The sequence below is a fragment of the Anabrus simplex genome, chromosome 2 (assembly GCF_040414725.1).
Source record: "Anabrus simplex isolate iqAnaSimp1 chromosome 2, ASM4041472v1, whole genome shotgun sequence".
Classification (NCBI taxonomy): Eukaryota; Metazoa; Arthropoda; class Insecta; order Orthoptera; family Tettigoniidae; genus Anabrus; species Anabrus simplex.
The window spans coordinates 572,411,387-572,432,848 of record NC_090266.1 but is presented as its reverse complement, the minus strand read 5'-3'; the positions used below and the strand labels follow the sequence as shown (position 1 = coordinate 572,432,848).

Here is a 21,462-nt window from a genome sequence, read left to right as displayed (position 1 = left end):
TACAGCTTTGTCTTGCAGCCACAGCAAGTATAAAGTTGCATTTCCAGCCGGAAGGGCATATTGGAAAAGAAAAATAGTTTCATGTGAAAATATGAAGTAGGAAGCAGAAAGAAATTAATACTTGCTCACACAGCCAGCGGTCTTAACTTCGGATCTTGAGCAGCAGACGAAGTAAAACATTGCATACGGGCCAGCCGCAAATGCGAATAAAAGGATTCCTTCCTCCACAAAGTTTGTTGTACAAAGTCGGACTCCTCGATCGAGGCCAGAGCGGGCCTATTTTTATCATAAAAGAAGAGTGAAGAAGGAGCCAGAGCGCATGGTGACGACACAAGCAGGATGCAGAGGGGAGGGGACGGAGGGAGAGCAGTAGTGAAGGACACAGCCGGCTGAGCGAGCGGACGGAACACACGCAGAGGTTTGAGCAGCAGTAGACCAGTAGAAAAGATAGAATTTTAGAAGTAGGGGAGCACGTTACAGTCCGAATCTCTGGCATTGATAGAACCACATAGTAGGTGGGATATACGGTCTCACATCACAACGATAGGATTTTACCTTGACTTTCTCTGGCAACACTGACAATTTGAAGGAGACTATGAACGCAACCGTAGCAATGTCTTCACCGCTGACTTTGCGCGTGATGTGCCGGACGTCATGCTACGGTGCTTCATGTCTGCTGTCGCACAAAATGTTCGGTCGCTGCACACACAGCACACACTTGTAAAATAACTAACGATGGCAGAAGTAAGGAGGACATAAAATGCAGACTAGCACAAGCAAGGAAGAGCTTTCTTAAGAAAATAAATTTGCTCACTTCAAACATTAATATAGGAATTAGAAAAATGTTTTTGAAGACTTTCGTGTGGAGCGTGGCATTGTATGGAAGTGAAACATGGACGATAACTAGCTCAGAAAGAAAGAGAATAGAAGCTTTTGAAATGTGGTGTTACAGAAGAATGCTGAAGGTTAGATGGATAGATCGAATCACGAATGAAGAGATACTGAATCAAATTGGTGAGAGGAGATCGATTTGGCTAAATTTGACGAGAAGAAGAGATAGAATGATAGGACACATCTTAAGACACTCAGGACTTGTTCAGTTGGTTTTTGAAGGAAGTGTAGGTGGTAAGAATGGTAGGGGTAGACCAAGGTATGAATATGACAAGCAGATTAGAGCAGATGTAGGATGCAATAGTTACGTAGAAATGAAAAGGTTAGCACAGGATAGGGTGGCATGGAGAGCTGCATCAAACCAGTCTATGGACTGATGACTCAAACAACAACAACAATTTTGAAACAAATAGACGCTAATTTTTCAGGTCCCTATTAATTGTTTATTTTTTTTTTCTCTATATTTATTTCTCTTTACATGCTATTGCAGGTGATTGAAGGAAGGGAGTCCTAGTGCTCATTGCGTCAGTCATTCCGTATTAGCGTTATCTAACATCGGAACCCAGGCAATGCCTGCTACGACCAGGTGGGTATTGCCTTGGCCCCTTGGTTCAGCTACAGATGCCCCTTGATTGGAGTGGGTGGCATTCATGGAGGATGATTTCGGGCATAGCGTAGAAACAACTTCTGCCTGCCACGGGTAGTTCACTACCCAAGACTTTAACATTTGATTCCCTAAGGGGGCAACGCCCTGTGAACAAGTTCAGCGCATTAGTTTGGGTTCCAGCTTCCCTAGGTTCCTGGTTGCTATCAGAACCATTGGGCAAGATTTCAAGCTGGTCAAATCTATCCTTTTCAGTCGACACATCGGAAGTGTATACGGCCAACTTTAGGATCTTAAGAAAAAAAACAATGGTGATTTGCTTCTTAAGACGAGCACTGCGCTCCAAGCAGATTGGCTGCTTAAGTGCGACCACTTTGGCAAAATTCCTGTCAAAGTGGAAGAGCACAAAACCTTGAATCTGGTTCATAGAGTTATCTTCCACCATGATCTCGTTCTGAACACTGACAATGAATTGATAGCAGACATGAAGCACCGTAGCATGACGTCCGGCACATCACGCGCAAAGTCAGCGGTGAAGACATTGCTACGGTTGCGTTCATAGTCTCCTTCAAATTGTCAGTGTTGCCAGAGAAAGTCAAGGTAAAATCCTATCGTTGTGATGTGAGGCCGTATATCCCACCTACTATGTGGTTCTATCAATGCCAGAGATTCGGACTGTAACGTGCTCCCCTACTTCTAAAATTCTATCTTTTCTACTGGTCTACTGCTGCTCAAACCTCTGCGTGTGTTCCGTCCGCTCGCTCAGCCGGCTGTGTCCTTCACTACTGCTCTCCCTCCGTCCCCTCCCCTCTGCATCCTGCTTGTGTCGTCACCATGCGCTCTGGCTCCTTCTTCACTCTTCTTTTATGATAAAAATAGGCCCGCTCTGGCCTCGATCGAGGAGTCCGACTTTGTACAACAAACTTTGTGGAGGAAGGAATCCTTTTATTCGCATTTGCGGCTGGCCCGTATGCAATGTTTTACTTCGTCTGCTGCTCAAGATCCGAAGTTAAGACCGCTGGCTGTGTGAGCAAGTATTAATCTCTTTCTGCTTTCTACTTCATATTTTCACATGAAACTATTTTTCTTTTCCAATATGCCCTTCCGGCTGGAAATGCAACTTTATACTTGCTGTGGCTGCAAGACAAAGCTGTAGACTTTGGTGTTCTATTTCAAGATCAGGGTGTTCTATTTCAAGATCATACTTGGATTTTTTTAAAATTTCATTCCCCAATTTTGAAGTGAAAGAAAGAAAAGTGAATGAGAAAGGATAAAAATTTTTGTGAACAGACGCAAGAACTGACTGTTCTATTGGTAACTTTTTCAAAACTCTCATTTATGCCTAGTTTCGGTGTGAGCTCACTACTTAAAAAATTTATTCGCAGGCTGTGCCTTTCTTTTCCCTTTGCCAGCCCTTGGATACTATTTTTTCCTCCTGTCACACGAAAGTCTTCAAAAACATTTTTCTAATTCCTATATTAATGTTTGAAGTGAGCAAATTTATTTTCTTAAGAAAGCTCTTCCTTGCTTGTGCTAGTCTGCATTTTATGTCCTCCTTACTTCTGCCATCGTTAGTTATTTTACTACCCAAGTAACAATATTCATCTACTTCCTTTAAGACTTCATTTCCTAATCTAATATTTCCTACATCACCTGCCTTCGTTCGACTGCACTCCATTACTTTTGTTTTGGACTTATTTATTTTCATCTTGTACTCCTTACCCAAGACTTCGTCCATACCATTCAGCAACTTCTCGAGATCTTCTGCAGTCTCAGATAAAATAACAATATCATCGGCAAATCTCGAGGTTTTGATTTCCTCTCCTTGGACTGTGATTCCCTTTCCAAATTTCTCTTTGATTTCCTTTACTGCCTGTTCTATGTAAACATTGAAAAGGAGAGGGGACAAACTGCAGCCTTGCCTCACTCCTTTCTGGATTGCTGCTTCTCTTTCAAAGCTCTCGATTCTTATCACTGCAAACTGATTTTTATACAGATTGTAGATAATTCATCGTACTTGGTATCTGATCCCTATCATCTTCAGAATCATTAATAGCTTGGTCCAATCAACATTATCCAATGCCTTTTCTAGATCTACAAATGCAATGTACGTGGGCTTGTCCTTCTTGATTCGATCTTCTAAGATCAGATGTAAAGTCAGGATTGCTTCAAGTGTTCCTACATTTCTTCTGAAGCCAAATTGATCTTCTCCCAACTCAGCTTCAACTTGTTTTTCCATTCTTCTGTAAATAATACGTGTTAAAATTTTGCAGGCATGAGATACTAAACTAATGGTGCAGTAGTTTTCACATCTGTCAGCACCGGCTTTCTTGGGAATAGGTATAACAACATTCTGCCAAAAATCGGATGGGACTTCTCCTGTCTCGTACATCTTGCACACTAAATGGAATAACCTTGCCATGATGGTTTCTCCTAAGGCAGTCAGTAATTCAGAGGGAATGTCATCAATTCCAGGTGCCTTGTTCCTATTTAGGTCACTCACAGCTCTATCAAACTCTGACCTCAAAATTGGGTCTCCCATTTCATCAGCATCAACAGCCTCTTCATGTTCCAGAACCAAATTATCTACATCTTTACATTGATACAACTGTTGGATATGCTTCTGCCATCTTTCTGCTTTGTCTTCTTTCCTTAGAAGTGGCTTGCCATCTGAGCTCTTAATATTCATACACCTAGATTTCCTTTCTCCAAAGGTTTCCTTGATTTTCCTGTATGCAGCATCTACCTTTCCCAGGGCCCTACAGCCTTCGACATCCTTGCATTTCTCCTTCAGCCATTCTTCCTTAGCTACTTTGCACTTTCTATCAACTTGATTCTTTAATCGCCTGTATTCTTTTCTGCCCTCTTCATTGCTAGCATTCTTATATTTTCGTCATTTATCAATCAGGTCTAGTATCTCCTGAGTTATCCACTGATTCTTAGTTGATCTTTTCTTCCTTCCTAACATCTCTTCAGCAGCCCTACTGACTTCATTTTTCATGACTCTCCACTCTTCCTCTATAGTGTTTCCTTCAGCCTTTTCATTTAGCCCTTGTGCAACATGTTCCTTGAAACAATCCCTCACACCCTTTTCTTTCAACTTGTCTAGATCCCATCTTTTTGCATTCTTTCCTTTCTTCACTTTTTTCAACTTCGGATGGCATTTCATGACCAACAAGTTGTGGTCAGAGTCGACGTCTGCTCCTGGGAAAGTTTTGCAATCCAACACCTGGTTTCTGAATCTCTGCCCAATCATAATGAAGTCTATTTGATACCTTCCAGTGTCTCCAGGTCTCGTCCATGTATACAGCCGTCGTTTGTGGTGTTCGAACCAAGTATTGGCAAGGACTAAATTATGATCAGTGCAGAATTCAACCAGGTGACTTCCTCTTTCGTTCCTTTGTCCCAATCCAAATTCTCCTACTGTATTACCTTCTCTTCCTTGGTCTACCACTGCATTCCAGTCTCCCATCACAATTAGATTGACTTATTGCATTAAATCTTCTATCTCCTCATATATTCTTTCGATTTCCTCATCATCCGCTGAACTAGTAGGCATATAGACCTGCACTATTGTGGTGGGCATTGGTTTGGTGTCTATCTTGACGACAATAATTCTTTCACTATGCTGGTTGTAGTAGCTTACCCGCTGCCCTATTTTCTTATTCATTATTAAACCAACTCCTGCATTTCCCCTGTTTGATTTTGTGTTGATGATTCGGTAGTCACCTGACCAAAAATCATGTTCTTCCTGCCAACGTACTTCACTTATACAACTACATCTAACATTATCCTATCCATCTCCCTTTTCAGATTCTCTAACCTACCACAACGATTCAAACTTCTAACATTCCACGCTCCGACTCGCAGAATGTCCGTATCCATCTTTCTGATGATCGCCTCCTCTCATGTAGTCCCCACCCAGAGATCCGAATGGGGGACTAGTTTACCTCCGGAATATTTTACCCGGGAGGAAGTCATCATCAGTACATCATTCATACAGAGAGAGCTGCATGTCCTCGGGAGGTAGTTACGGCTGTAGTTTCCCGTTGCTTTCAGCCGTGTAGCAGTATCAACACAGCTAAGACATGTTGAGTATTATTACAAGGCCGTATCAGTCAATCATTTAGACTGCCGCCCTTGCAACTACCGAAAGGCTGCTACCCCCTTTCGAAGAACCATTCGTTAGTCTGGTCTCTCAACAGATACCCATCCGATATGGTTGCACCTGCGGCTCGGCTATCTGCTTCATTGGGACACGCAAGCCTCCCCACCGCGGCAAGGTCACATGGTTCGCAGAGGAGGGTTTCAAAATTAGCATCTATTTTTTCCAAAATTAGCATCTATTTACAAAGTTAAAATAATCATATGGTAATATTTATTTTAATGATTCCAAGTTTATGAAGTGCAATTATTGTCCTTGGTTCACACACAAAACAACTTCAGTGTTCAAACGAAAGCATTGTCAGTACTTTGGCATTGCTTTTTTTCCAAATTGCATTGTCTGTCTGTAACCACTGTGTTGTAATGAGACAACATGCGCTCACTATCTACATTGTTCGTTGGGATCCACAACAGCTCAAGTCAGTATTTAGCAAATATGCTGAACTCTGTCTGAAATGCAGTTAATGCAAGCATGACATCACATTTTTCACTTTCTTTCATCTGGGTTTGAATTGCATGTTTCAGAGAACAGTAACCAGACCAGATATCATTTCATGAGAGATCTGTTACTCCAAACAATTTCTCAAGCTCATCTAATTTATCAGTGTTATTCAAAGTTATACTTTTTTGGATACAAAGCTTGAGAAATTGACAAAAAATGCTTATAGTTGGGGTCTTTAGCTTTCAATGTGGCTAGCTTGCACTGTGAAGAATTAGCAGCTTTGAAAAATGTGTCTCTACATGCAGCCTGCTGCAGAGGAGTGAGCTTAATCAAAGCATCATTAGTTGCCGCAGCAAAATTCCTCTCACAAATGAAGGTAAAACTGGCGTCAAGGTTATGCAGTTTGGTGTTAAGGAGATGAGAGGTAGGATACAGAGACCCTTCATATTCAGTAAGGAGGTCAACCAATCCAGCTGCATGATCTGTCACAAAAACCATGTGAGAGTGAAGCCTATTCACTTCTCGGTCACTCAGATCAGTCATGTACTTAGTACCACAGTTGTTGATGTCTTTCATGTCAGACATCTTGAAAAATGTAACAATATCAGTAAAGTAAGCACTCAGATAGAAGACAGCCTGAAACCAGCTATTCCATTGGGTTATGACAGGTGCAGGAAAAAACTTTGCTTCCTTTGAAGCACCATACTTCAATGTTAAGAATTGTAAATAATTATATTTTCGCTTTCTTATGTTCAAAAATGCAGACTTTACCATCGCAACCACATGATTTAAATCTGCCATCACCGCGACCCAACTATTGCCAACCAAGCTGATCTTATGTGCCCAGCACTGTACATGCATTAAATGATCCCCTATGACCACACTTAATGTTTCATAACACCAGGTCATGTACGGGGCACTGTCACTAACAAACATTTTAACTGCATCATATGGTACACTATAACTGTGCAGAGCTTCTAAAACAGCACAAGAGCAGTTTGTAGCATTTCCTGCATCAATATAGTTCACAGAAACAACGTGCAGCTCTCTTTTTGATCCGGCTGGGACTTGGAATATGATGATAAAAACACAACGGCCCATTCTATCTGTAGTTTCATCACAGCGTATGTTGATGTTCTTCCCCACTAGAGCCTCTGCTGTTCTTTTCTGATGGTCAGATGCAACTTCCAGAAAGGAAGAAAGACCTCAAATTATAATAAAATAATTTCAAATTACTGGATCAATTGGGTACGGGTAAGATAGTTTGATATGTAAATCGCACTCAAATTCGGTATTCTTCCATTTTGCGTGTGGTTTCGATGTCGTAATACCTAAACCGTACCCAATCAATGAAGTCGAGACTTAACCGGTAAATATATGTCATGTAGAGTTCTCACACATGGCAGCTCTTCATTTGAAAACTCAGTAATCCAGGCTCTTAGCTCTTTGCTTTCCAGCTTTTCTAGAGGTATATTTGCTTTGGCAAATACTTCAACTGTGCATTTTGAGAAGTTATCTCTGGAAATTTTTCGTCTTTTACAACTATCTAACTGTGTAAGCACAGAAGATTGCTTTCTTTTAGACATACTATCAGCAGGGATTGAACTTTCGTTATCGCGTCGCTTACCCATCCGTTTTTCAGATTTAACATGTTTCACAATGCTATCCTTTTTTTCCCACCCAACTCTGCAATTACAATACTTGCAAAACACTGTTGCTGAATCTGTGGCATATAAACCATCCTTTTCATATTGCTGAGCCCTTTCGTGCGCAGTTTTTGTCGGGCACCCCATAATCTAAACAATCGCTCGACTTTCTACTCTTCACTAGTTTCAGTGTCCGACTCGTTGGCTGAATGGTCAGCGTCCTGGCCTTCGGTTCAGAGAGTCCCGGGTTCGATTCCCGGCCGGGTCGGGGATTTTAACCTTCATTGGTTAATTCCAATGGCCCGGGGGCTGGGTGTTTGTGCTGTCCCCAACATCCCTGCAATGATCACACCACACACAACACTATCCTCCACCACAATAACACGCAGTTTCCTACACATGGCAGATGCCGCCCACCCTCATCAGAGGGTCTGCCTTACAAGGACTGCACTCAGCTAGTAATAGCCACATGAAATTAAATATTTACTAGTTTCAGTTTTGAACAACAGGAAAACAACACTGCGCCTATCTCGTTATTTCCGTGACACTTTGATAATAATCGATACAGATCTTATTCCCCTTGCTATTCCCATTGTAAATATCGATTAAAGTCAGCAAGCAGCAATTGATCAACTACTTTTCTTCATTGATCGGAATGGTCGAAAGATTTATGCATCATATTTTGAGTATTTCTGACGATTTTGCCTAAATATGTTGTTTTCGCCAGTAAAATAGCATATTTTTGCAGAATTTGCACCAAAATCGCATATTCAAACTAATTTCGCATTTTGTATCACAATTTGCATTTTGTTGCACTTCTATTTATGCATAAAAATGATTTTATTTTACATTAGAATTACCGTAGGCTTGTATTCAGTACAAGATTCAAAAATTCACATTTATCGCAAATGCGATTTTTTCAGGTCCCTAACAATTAATAATATGTCCTTCCGGCATTCGGCTGTGCGGGGACCTGTGTTGTCAGGCGGATACTACTGCACAGGTACATGGCGCTCCCACTCGAAGGCTTCCCGGGGTCACCAGCGGGCTTTTGAGCGTAATCGCACAGGTAAGTGGCCCATCTCCGAGCAGCACGCACATCAAGAATTTTTAATCGGTCTACACCAACCCTCAAAAAATACGGGACCAATGACCACATGACCCTTTTCGTCACCTTCTACAACAGGCAGGGATTACCTGTGAATGTATTCAGCCCCTCCCATCCACAGGGGTCCAACACATGATACCTAACCACAATCCAAGTCCGCACCTATGTCGCCCCTTACGATAGGCTGGGGATACCGGGGGTGTATTCTACATCTGCGTCCCCCAACCACAGGGGGTGTTACCCTTTAAGTCACCTCTTACAACAAGTAGGGGATACCATGGGTGTATTCTTTGTCTGCGTCTCCCACCCACATGGGGTAATGCCAGACCGCATGCAGGAAAGGCTGTACAGAAGCAACTTCAAGCGCTGGGGGTGGAAGTACTGGAACACTCACCACACTCACTGAACCTGTCTCATCCCCAAAGTAAAAGAACCATTACATGGGAGACAGTTTGAGACTGATAGGACAATGCCAGTGCTGTGAAACAAGAGATGGCAAAATTCACACATTGTGAAGCGACTGGTTTCCAAAGTCTGCTGCATCAGTGGAAACATGTTGTGGACAATCAAGGGGACTACTTTGATTCTACACCTGGTAAATCATCTCAGCATTATTCATACCTTCCACAGCACCTCACACTCCCTTCTCCCATCAGTATATTTCCAGTTATCTGGTTGATCCCACATTCGTGCAGAAAAAAATTGTCGCCATGACTTATGTACCAATCCTTGTGCAAGTGCAAATATCACCTAGACAATATCTCCGACCAAGGATTCATGATCGATGCCTGGAGTACAACCCTACATTTCTTGTGTACCTATGGTATACTCTAGGACTCAACCAGACATGAATTCATGACATCGCCATCGCTGCAATATGAGATCTACTAATGATAATTCGAAATTATTTGTATAGCATTAGACACACGTATCTTTATGTCAAACTGTGTTTCCTTATATATTTCAGAATCTTTTGAATATTTCTACCTGAGATATGTTATTGATTTTTACAAAAGACTTACGATTCTTTGTAATTGATGAACTGTGTCCTTATGGCAGTCTTCATTTTAAAGAAGTTGTATTAACAGAAAAACATGATTTAGCATGGGAATTCTGAAGGATTCGGAGGTTGGAGTGGTTGTCAGGTAACTGATATTCTAAACTTCATTAACAGAATAAATTGCCTTACCTTCTTAGCATTTAGTATATATCTCACAACATCCTTCTTCGGAGATCGTGGCCTCAGTGACAAGCATGACTGATAGGAATCTTCAACTGTCCCAAATCCTGTGTATGGAGGGATTTTCTGAAACAAAAATATCTTCTCTTATAACTCTATTAATTGCTCAGTGATTCCAGATACATTACTGAATACAAAATAGAAATCAAATAAACATTAGAAATTAAAATCCTGACATTATGGAGGAGAATATTGTGATAAGAGGTTTGTTTAAAAGTAACACAGTTCGACTCTCTATACTCTTGCTGTTCAGTCAGACTAATTGTTCATACTGACACTTACAGGCTAAACAACTACACTATACACACTTCTGCAATTATCACTCATAGTCTCCATCAGTTCCACATTTATTCTCACTGCTGCTATTACATTCCTCAGTTCACAACCCGCGCACAACAGTCTCACAGTCCAGTATGACATATGCTGTCCGTTCACTCCTTACAGTTGACCTCATTCACTGTCCCATGTCATTACCCAGGTGATCTCTCCCATGCTGCTCCAGACACAACGTTTCCTCTTGGAACTTGGACCGAGAGACTCACTCCTCGAAGACACACAGACAGAACAATCACTCCATACCACGGACTGAGCACTCACGGTAGCTGACACATAGACTGCCTCCTCCTCAACTGAGGCTGAATCTCAACTCGAACTGTCACTGTCCACAGCAGCACTGACTCTCAAACAGACTGCACTCACAGTGGACTCACAGCTCCAACTGAACACACTCACCAACTGAGGTCAAATGAACCATCCAATCTTGTACAACCTGTATTTTGTAGCTGGACTGGCCCCATCTTAATGCTGCAAGGCAGGAGATGCCTCCAGAGTCCTCTCAAAAATGAATACTGTGGGTGCACTATCCAGAACCTTCTAGCAATGCTGGAGGCCTCCAATGAGGTAGAAGGGTAATGGAAATAGCGATGAGGAAACGCTAGCCAATGCACGCCAGGCTCTCTCTCAATTTGTTTGCTATGTTGCGAGTAGCGAGGCCCCAATGCAGTGATGTCACATGTGGAGGGTCCAGGCCAAGTTGCCCCTCACCAGGACTTATAAGAGATTGTCAAACCTGCCACATTGCCCCCTTGATTTGTTAAGTACGAAGCCATACTTTCCAGAGTTGACTCAGTCACATGTAACTTAAAAGCTCTTCAGTCTGTTGAAAACACAGGTCAAATACACTGCTGTTTGTAGAAAGTGAAACACTCAGAGGCAATAGTCTGAAACACGCCAAAATCAGAGGATGTGTAGAACAGTGGAACCGTAATAAGTGATTTAAATTGTAGAGAGATGGTGTGCACGTAGGCCCAGCAGTGCCCTTCTGTGTGTGACCGGCCAGGGCAGTGGTACGCAACGCTCAGTCAGTGCGGAGCCGTCATACGAAGTGGAAACGTGTACCTCAGTGCCACTATGCCTCGCCGACATCACAGGAGGGAATATCAGCATGTGAGTGCATTCGAACGGGGCAGAATGATAGCGTTCCGGGAGATGGGTCTGTCGCTCCGTGACATTGCGGCTCGAACAGGGTACGCTGCTTCTACAGTGAAGCGTATGTGGAACCAGTGGAGAGAAGAGGGCCGTACACAATGCCGACAGCGTACTAGATGACACAATGTGACCACAGCGCGAGATAACCACCATCTTGTCCGCTTGGCCGTAACAGACAGAACGGCTTCGTCCACGGTGTTGGTTCGAAGTTGGAGCACCGCAGCCGGTGAGAGCATGTCTGCATCGACGGTTCGACGCCGTCTTCTGAGGGCCGGACTGGTGGCACTGGTGCGCCGGCTTCCATTGACCAGCAACCACCAACAACGTAGATTGCAATGGACACGTGAACACTGACACTGGCGTGCTGAGTGGCAAAATGTAGTGTTTTCGGATGAGTCCCGCTTCAACTTATCCTACAGTGATGGCCACATACTCGTTAGACGCCGCCGTGGTGAACCCCCTCGGGCAGACTGTATGATTGAGCGGCATAGCGGACAAACGCCAAGTGTGATGGTTTGGGGCGCAACTGCCTATAACATATGATCTCGCCTCCTACATCTTGAGGGCAATCTGAACAGCTACCGCTACATCAGGGAGGTTCTACATCCCGAGGCACTGCCTCTCCCGCAGGCCGTTCCAGACACCATATTCCATCAGGGCAATGCCCGGCCACATGTGGCGTGCAATGTGCAAGCCATCTTCGAAGAACAACGGATACCACTGCTTCCCTGGCCTGCCCGTTCGCCGGATATGTCACCCATTGAACATGTCTGGGATATGGTCGGTCGGCACCTTGTTCGTTCAGGTCCTCCTGCAGCCACTGTTGATGATTTATGGACACGCCTACAAACCGCGTGGCAGAGTATTCCCCAGCAGCATATTCAGGCGCTATTTGATTCCCTGCCACGACGTCTAGCGGCTCTGATTGCAGCGCGTTGTGGCGCTACGCCGTACTGAATTTCCAGGGTCATCGTGCATGTACAGTTCTGTAATTGTAATCATTTGTGTCTTGTCATGTCTCTAATATGTGGAATAAATTGCATTGTGATCACAGCTCTCAGTCTTGGTGTTTCACTTTCAACAAACAGCAGTGTATAATATTATACTACAACATACCTGTAAAAAAACATTGTTAAACAAGGGATAAAAATACCCACTATTAAACAAAGAACGACATGTTTCGTTCTTAACATCATCAGATTCTATCAAGCCACACTCAAATATTTTGAGATAATATTTATGTTTATCTCTGTTTAATATTTAGGAACTTAAATTCTAGAACTTATCTTAATACTGTCCTGCTTTGTCTCCACTCCAGCATTAACTATGAGGTGTTTGGATAACCGTTGCTCTGTCACTGGCTAATGACACTCTATATAATATACAGTAAATTTAAGTTTCTTTCAGTCCTGAGTATTAAAAATTAAAAAAAAAAAAAAAAAAAAAAACATTTTCATGAGTCAACTTTTAACTGATCATTTGCTTCTAGTCCTAGGCCTAACAAATCAAACAAATATCTTCATTCACCAAGTCTCAAAATGAGGAAAAGCATGTATAAATGAACATGAATAAATAACTAAATAAACTAAGAATCAGAGATACAGAGATACTGACAGTTTTTTATATTTAAGCTTTAGTTAACTTATTAATACTGTGATACAGAACATGAATTCCATGCTGCTCTAGATTATGCACAAGAACAACTTATATGAATTACTAACAAAACTCAACAGACATACCCTCTGTGGCATCTCTGCAGGCTTCTCAAATACTTCCATACGCTCAGGCTGGGTTATGTTGAGAACTTTCTCATAGTACTGCCGAGTGAAATTATCTGCATCATAAATTATGAACCTAAAAGCAGGCATTTCATCAACAAAGTGGCTACTGCAATCAGCATACAAGGATACACTTAGTAGAAATACTGTCTGTTACAGGAAAGAAAATATTATAACAGGAAGATTTACAGGAACACTTTACTGATATCCTCTACTACATGAGATTTTCTTTCCAACAATGTTACCTAGGAAGGATATATACGCACTTTGGGAACAAAAATAACATCTATATGCAGCAAAAATAACACCGGTAAATTACAGTGGTCAAATTCATGTCACTCTCCAAAAAAAATAAGCAATTTTGTTCCTTCAGGTGGTTGTTCCCATCTTGCTCAAAATTCAAACCAATTTTTTTTTCTTTTGGTATTAGAAAAAAACCTGATATTTTCAGGCCATCTTAATAGCAAACATAAAGTGTCAGATTTAGTATTGCTCTTGGCTTTACGTCGCACTGATACAGATAGGTCTTACGGCGACAATGGGATGGGAAAGGGCTAAGACTGAGAAGGAGGTGGCCATGGCCTTAATTAAGGTACAGCCCCAGCATTTGCCTGGTGTGAAAATGGGAAACCATGGAAAACCGTCTTCAGGGCTGCCGACAGTGGGGTTTGAACCCACTATCTCCCAAATACTGAATACTGCAAGTAATCAGCTTCATTTTCCATATCAAAATTTAATCACTAAATTTTACACTATTGAGAATCTTCCACCGTTTTGATACTTTATTTTGCCTTTTGGCAAATTTTTTATTTATATGTTAACAGTACATGTTTCGTTCCTTGTTTAGGAACATCCTCAGCTGTTATAGTGGCTTAGGTGAATGGTTAAGATTTTAAAATACATAGATTTACAAATAGATTGATTCACTTAAAAACTAAATACGAATTAAGATAGATGATATTAAAAACAGTGTGGGGTTAGTGTGTTACTGGTATGAGAGCAGATGATTACATGGTTGATTGACTTAAAACTATGTCTATTCATTAGAATAGTTGTTCAAAAATTTTTTCACTTTGTTACATAACAAGTCTGTATGCAATTAAAATTCTTTAAAAAATGTTTGACTTCATAATATTGTTCGAATTGTTGAAAGTTTTTCTTCCTTTCCTTCCAGGTAAGTTGTTGTATGTTGTGTGCTTGCTTATAGTGCTTTTGACTGAGTCTAATGTGGAAACTTTTGGAGCTGATTGCTGATCTATTAATGTGAAGGGAGCCTCGTTTCAAATTTCTGAATCTTAACCATTCACCTAAGCCACTATAACAGCTGAGGATGTTCCTAAACAAGGAACGAAACATGTACTGTTAACATATAAATAAAAAATTTGCCAAAAGGCAAAATAAAGTATCAAAACTGTGGAAGATTCTCAATAGTGTAAAATTTAGTACTGAATACTGGCCGCACTTAAGTGACTGCAGCTATCAAGCTTGGTAAGTTTCAGATTTTTTATTTTTTTTTGCTAGGGGCTTTACGTCGCACCGACACAGATAGGTCTTATGGCGACGATGGGATAGGAAAGGCCTAGGAGTTGGAAGGAAGCAGCCGTGGCCTTAATTAAGGTACAGCCCCAGCATTTGCCTGGTGTGAAAATGGGAAACCACGGAAAACCATCTTCAGGGCTGCCGATAGTGGGATTCGAACCTACTATCTCCCAGATGCAAGCTCACAGCCGCGCGCCTCTACGCGCACGGCCAACTCGCCCGGTAGTTTCAGATTTAAATGTGACAAGAATGATTACTGATGATAAATAGGAATGAGGTGATAACAGAACCTAAGGAAAGGTATACAATTAAGACAAAAAATGAAGTTCCTTGAGGAGTTTCCTTAAATGATTTGGCTTGATGATACTGCCTAACACTTACAGCTCTTATGAGTTTTACAACTTGTCCTTTTCTACCTTAATGGCAAAAGATATGTGGAATTTGTTTTGGTGATATATCATGTTTGTATTTTTGCACTATTATTGTCCTGGTGTTTGGAAACTTACATTTTTCCAATTAAAAGCTCACTTCCATTACATATCATGTGTTCAGAACAGAAAGCATTTTCCAATAAATACAATCACCAAAACCAGTTAAGCATATTTGCTGATTTCCCACCAATATCTTGTATTTATGTTTCATTAACTGTTGAATATTAGGATAAGTACATTGTTTAAATCGTGACCACCCTGCCTTCTTCACAGCTAGCCTCATGACTGGAAAACAAATCCAGTACACTATTTTTTTTTTTTTACAATTTGTTTATGTTGCTTTGACACACACAGGTCTTATGGCGACATTAGGATAGGAAAGTGCTAGGAGTGGGAAGGAAGTAACCATGGCCTTCATTAAGGCCAGTGTGAAAATGGGAAACCACAAAAAGCAATCTTCAGCGTTGCCAACAGTGGGTTTTGAACCCACTATCTCCCGAATGCAAGCTGATAGCTACGTGGCCCACGATGCGCGGCTGCTTGCTTGGTTAGAGTACAGTGGAGCTGAGGTGACGTCCAAGCAAGCTTGTCAATGTGCCACGATTCTATGCACCGTGCACTGAATTACCCCATCATATGCTGCCAATACATCACATCAAAAATCATCATTTCGATGCAACAGAAGAGGAGAAAAGTTGACATTGCCAACATATTCACGTGAAACAAAGTGTTTTCTCCAGGTTAAGAAAAAAGTACCAAGACATCCATTGAGTAGCATATCAACATCACTCAGGCCACCCATGCAAAAAAAAGAAAAACAGTAGCTGAAAACCAATATATACGCATATCTGCACGTAGACATACTACATGAACACGTACTACTCTGTGCAACGAGCTTCAAGATGCCACAGTAGTTGCTTTAAGTACTCAAACTGTGTACAATAGACTCCATGATGAGGGACTGGACTACTTTAAGAAGACCCCTCAAGACTCCTCTACTTCAAAGACATCACAAGGTGGCTGGCATTCGACGGGTTAGAGCACATCAGACTTGGACATGAGATCAATGGTCTAGAGAGTCATTCCCTGTTGAAGTGCAAATTGGTTTACACACTCATGACAACTTTTTGCATATATGAAGGGCAAGAGGGAAACATTACAATGAATCATTCTCACTAGAACATCACCAACAGCTTGGAGGTTCAGAACTATTCTCGGCATGTAACGTGATAGGCCACCATACACAACTGGTTCACATTCAATGAAACATGATGGTGACAGTGTATTAACACAACATTCTCCGTCCCAATGTAAGTGGTTTTGCAGAGACCATAGGTAATGGGTTCACTCTACAGGATGACAGCACTAGTCTACATCATGCAGCAGCTGTAAATGGATATCCGGAGGCACGTGGGATCTGCAACTGGCCAGGATCCTCTCTGAACATGAACTCCATAAAGCATGCATGTACCTTTCTTATAAGAGCAGTTTCCAACCGTCAACAACCACCACAAATGGTTCAGGTCTTAAAAGATGCTGCAATCAAGGAGTGGAACATTTGCCTTAAGAAATGGTCAATGATTTGGTACTGAGCATACCCCGTCACATTCAAGAGTGCGCCAGGGGTCATAGAGGACCAACTTGTTACTGACTTATGTGAATGCACTTATAACTGTCTTTAATTTGTGATGTTCTAACTGAGGAGGTTCCTTAATTTGTTTGGATTAGTCACATATTGAGTGTTTTTCTTTTCATACTAGGTCTAAATTGACCGAGAAGTATACATTTATGTTATATTTACTATTCTGACTTTCTAAATAATATGATATCGGTTCCAACTCAATACAACGGAACCTGGTATAAACTTAACTTTTTTGATGAGTATAGGCCTAATAGGGGTTTGAGTGTATTGTATAAACATCATAATAGTTCAATGATAACAAAGCAATGAATAAAAATATTATCATTATCATTTTCATTTCCCCTTGTCCAGCTCCTGCCGGTTCAGTGTGTCGATGGCACTTCTCCACCATCGCCTTTCCTTCCACCACTCCTCTTTAGTAATTGTATTCCAGTCCAGTCTACTTTTTCTTATGCTGCTTTCGACAGAGCCCATCCATCTTGCTCTGGGCCTCTCACTTGCCATCTTTCCTTCTATCTTAGCCTCCAACACTTATTTTGGTATCCTTCTCTCCTCCATCCTCATAACATGTTCAAACCACCTCAATTTATTCTTCTCCATGTATATCACTCAGTTTTTCTACCCCTATCTCTTTTCTGACTTCAACTTTTCCTAATTCTCAGGAACTTCATCTCACTGGCCTGAATTTTACTCTCATTTCTTGCTGTCAAAGTCCAAGTCTCTGAGCAATTTCTTAATATAGGGGTATAGTACATCTTGTACATTATCTCTTTATATTTCATACGAACTTCTCTGTTCCACACCAGGTTCCTTACATTGTGGTAGAACGCATTTCCTGCTTGCACCCTTCTGCTGATCTCCGTATCCGTATACTAAAGATTCCTTTTCTTGTCTTTCTCCTCTTGTCATCACCACTGTTTTGCTCATCTCCACACTGATTTTCATACCATATTTCTCAATATTGTCATTTAAAGCTCCTAGTGGGATTTGCACTTCTGTACTGTTGACTCCCCAGATCACTATGTCATCTACAAAACAACAATAATTTCATATTTCCTCCATATCTTACCTTTGTTCCTTTAGAATTTCATCCATAACTATTATAAACATAAGAGGAGACAATACACTTCCCTATCTTAGTTCAGTTTGGTTTCTAAACCAATCTGTTCTCCCCACTGGAGTATGGACACAACAGAAACAATTCTTATACACTGCTTTCACTTCTTCCCTTGATTGCCTTTCACATCCTTTTCTTTCCAACATTTCTCACACCTTTTCTCTATTAACACTATCATATGCTTTCTTTAGATCAATGAATACCATCACCAGATATTTTCCATATTCCCACTGTTTTTCCATCAGTAATCTCATGGTAAATATAGGGTCTATCGTTGACTTACCCTGTCGTAATCCATTCTGCACTGCTTCTAAATTTCTTTCCACCCTTCCTCTCATCCTCCTTTCTATTATTCTCTCCAATATTTTGGCTACTTGTTACAACAGTGTAATTCCTCGATAATTGTCACATGCAGTACCTTCCTGTCACCTTTCTTAAATGCTGGTATTCTTACACCATTACACAAATCATCAGGTACTTGCTTTTACCTCCATATAGCCTACACCTTAGTACTCTATATAACCAATGTAGACCAATAGGTCTTGCTGCCTTTATCATTTCCACACATATTTCAACCATCCCCGCTGATTTTCCTGGTTTTTTTTTTTATTTTTATTTATTTGACAGCTATTTCCACCTCTGTCATTGCAATATCATTCTCCATTTCTGGATCATCCTCATTTACCACTACACTCTATTCTGCATCATTTCTCACATTCAGGAGTTTATCAAAATAGTCTTTCCATCTATTCTTTATCTCCAGATTTTTTTTTTCCTTATTTTTTTTATCAATCCATACAATATCCTTTTTCTACCATTTACATCATTTTCCAAGTCTTGTGTGAATTGCTCTGAACATTTTTTCAATTCCTCATTTACTGATACTACTTTTTTACACTTACTTTTAATTTCCTGATACTTAATCTTACTTCCTTCTTTCCTATCTCTATTCCAATTTTTCCATGCTTTTTTTCTTTTGTTTAACAACCTCCTTCACCTTTCCATTCCACCATGATATCTCCTTTTCCTTCACTCTCACTGAAGTTCTGCCACAAATCTTCTCTGCACAGCTTACAAATGGGCTATTAAATTTGGTCCATTCTTTTTCTACACTTTCTATTTTTGACATAGGGATGTGCTGTTTTAATTCCTCCTGAAATTTTTCCTAAGTTCTTTTATCATTTAATATCCATACTTTTATTTTTTTTCCATCTTATTTCTTTTACTATCTCAATTCTATTTTCTATTTTGCTACCAGTACTCCATAGTCCCCATCAAATGCCTCACCTGGTAGTGAATACTTAATGAGTAAAATTGTCTTCAAATTAATATGATTAAAACAATATGAGCCATTCATTTTGGTTCAGTTAAAATGCATCGGGTGCAATGACTAGACACTATGATATTATGGTTAGGGTATCAGTCATCAATCAATCGCCAGTGGTCTGCATTTAGGGCAGTTGTCCAGGTGGCAGGTTCCCTATCTGTTGTTTACATAATCTTTTCTTAAATAACTGCAATGAATTTGGAAATTTATTGAACATCTCCCTTAGTAAATTATTCCAGTCCCTAACTCCTCTTCCTATTGTAACTTAAACAAAATATAAATAACAAAATGAATAACAAAAACGGGCACCATCTGCAAAATATTTGCAGAAATAAATAACTCGGTTGAGCACGAAGGACCCCCTTCTCCCAAGATGACGGTCATAAGGCTGATGAGGCTCCAAACTTGCTTCATTACCTTATCTGCTACTATTTACTCTGAAAATGAATATGGGTACCATGTCAGGTTTTTTTTTTTTTTTCTTACTCCACCAATAACAAGATTTACCACAGCTTGCACAATGTGAATTTACTTTGGAAACAAACAAAACAACAATCACCATATGATGAGACCAATTTGTTTTCCTGCTTAAATAAACTCATAAATGACCAAACTTGACAAACCACAGATGTGCAATACCCTATGCACAATTTAGCTACACTCAGTCTTCATTTACCGTACATATTATTTACATTTATTTAACACCTCAATGTAGTAGTCCAACAGACACTGCCTGATGCTACTAGAATTCCACTTTATCTAGTAAGGATTGGTGCAATGACCTTTCTTACACTTGGATGCCCCTTCAGTTGTGAAGGTCATCCCTAACCTTAATTACACACTTCCTCTTCACTGACGCCCTGAATCCTCCCAGTTTCCAACAGTTATTTCCGAAGGCTGGTCCAGCCCCTCACTTTGCTCCCAGATATCAATATACATGGAATGCCTCCTTGGTTCATAGATGTATATATATAGTTTTGAAGGCCAAGCTTCATGGTGATGATTTTGTATGGATGAGATTGCTGTCCCTTTCTTAACCTCCTTTGCATGAACAAAATAACACCATCACCATGGAATAAAGTTACCATGTATTATAACTACATGAGGTACAAAAAAGAATCCCAGTCATCTCACTATACTGGTCTTGAAGACACTGAGATCCCTGCCAATAGGTGTTTCATGGTAGTTCTTAAAGATAATGGGTACTAATACAGAGGGGATGGCAATTTTCATTCTCTGGTCATGGCAAGGACAACACAAGAACTGTTCCTCATAAAATAAGGGATAAAACATTCCCCAGAAGAAAGAGTTTTGATAATAAGCCCAAGCACAGGATCTTCATATTGATACTTAACAATATCTTGATATAAAAGTGGAGTATCAGCAAGAACAGCATTATCAACAGAATTTACAGTGAAAGAAGGTTGAGGAATCTCCAGAAAACATTCTACTTAAACTGTCAACAACAACATTCTTGGAACCAGAAATGTGTCGTACTTTGAACTGAAATGCTGAAATAGAGATAGCCCAATGAGCAAGCTGTCCAGAATGGCGAGGTTTACCAAGAACTCAACTCAAAGCCTGATTGCCAGCTTCTAACTCAAACTTGACATTTGGAATCTTTCTAGGGCAAAACGTACTGTACTGCAGGATCCTCTAACTCGTACACAGAATATTTCGCCTCTTCAGGCAACACCTTCCAAGACACATAGGCAATACGTCGCCTACTGAATTCAGTTTCTTGAAAAACAGCAGTGATAGCAGATGAAGAGGCGTCTGTCTGGACAATAAATTTCCTACAAAAATCTGGCATTGCCAAGACTGGCACTTTACAGGGAGCTAACTTAAGGTCTTCAAAAGTAGACTGTTGGGAAGGATGCAAGGCTCGACAGCTTTCCTATGGAGTAGGTTCAACAGCAAATTTCCTAAAGAAATCATTCCAATGAAACTAGCTACACCTTGACATCCTTAGGCAGCTTGAAGTCACGAATTGCCTGAGTTCTACAACTGTCAAAAGAAACTCCATTACGAGAAACAATATGCCC

At 40.7% G+C, this 21,462-nt stretch overlaps 1 protein-coding gene across 1 annotated transcript in view; it reads right to left on the bottom strand.

Moving 5' to 3' along the window:
• LOC136862929 (EF-hand domain-containing protein 1) overlaps nt 1-21,462 on the bottom strand; it is a 241,740-nt gene that overhangs the window by 26,481 nt on the left and 193,797 nt on the right. The window contains exons 8-9 of the mRNA XM_067139219.2: nt 13,323-13,437; nt 10,045-10,161 (exon numbers count right to left, since the gene is read on the bottom strand). Of these exons, the coding sequence (XP_066995320.2) occupies nt 10,045-10,161; nt 13,323-13,437 (232 nt within the window). The remainder of the gene's footprint in view (nt 1-10,044; nt 10,162-13,322; nt 13,438-21,462) is intronic.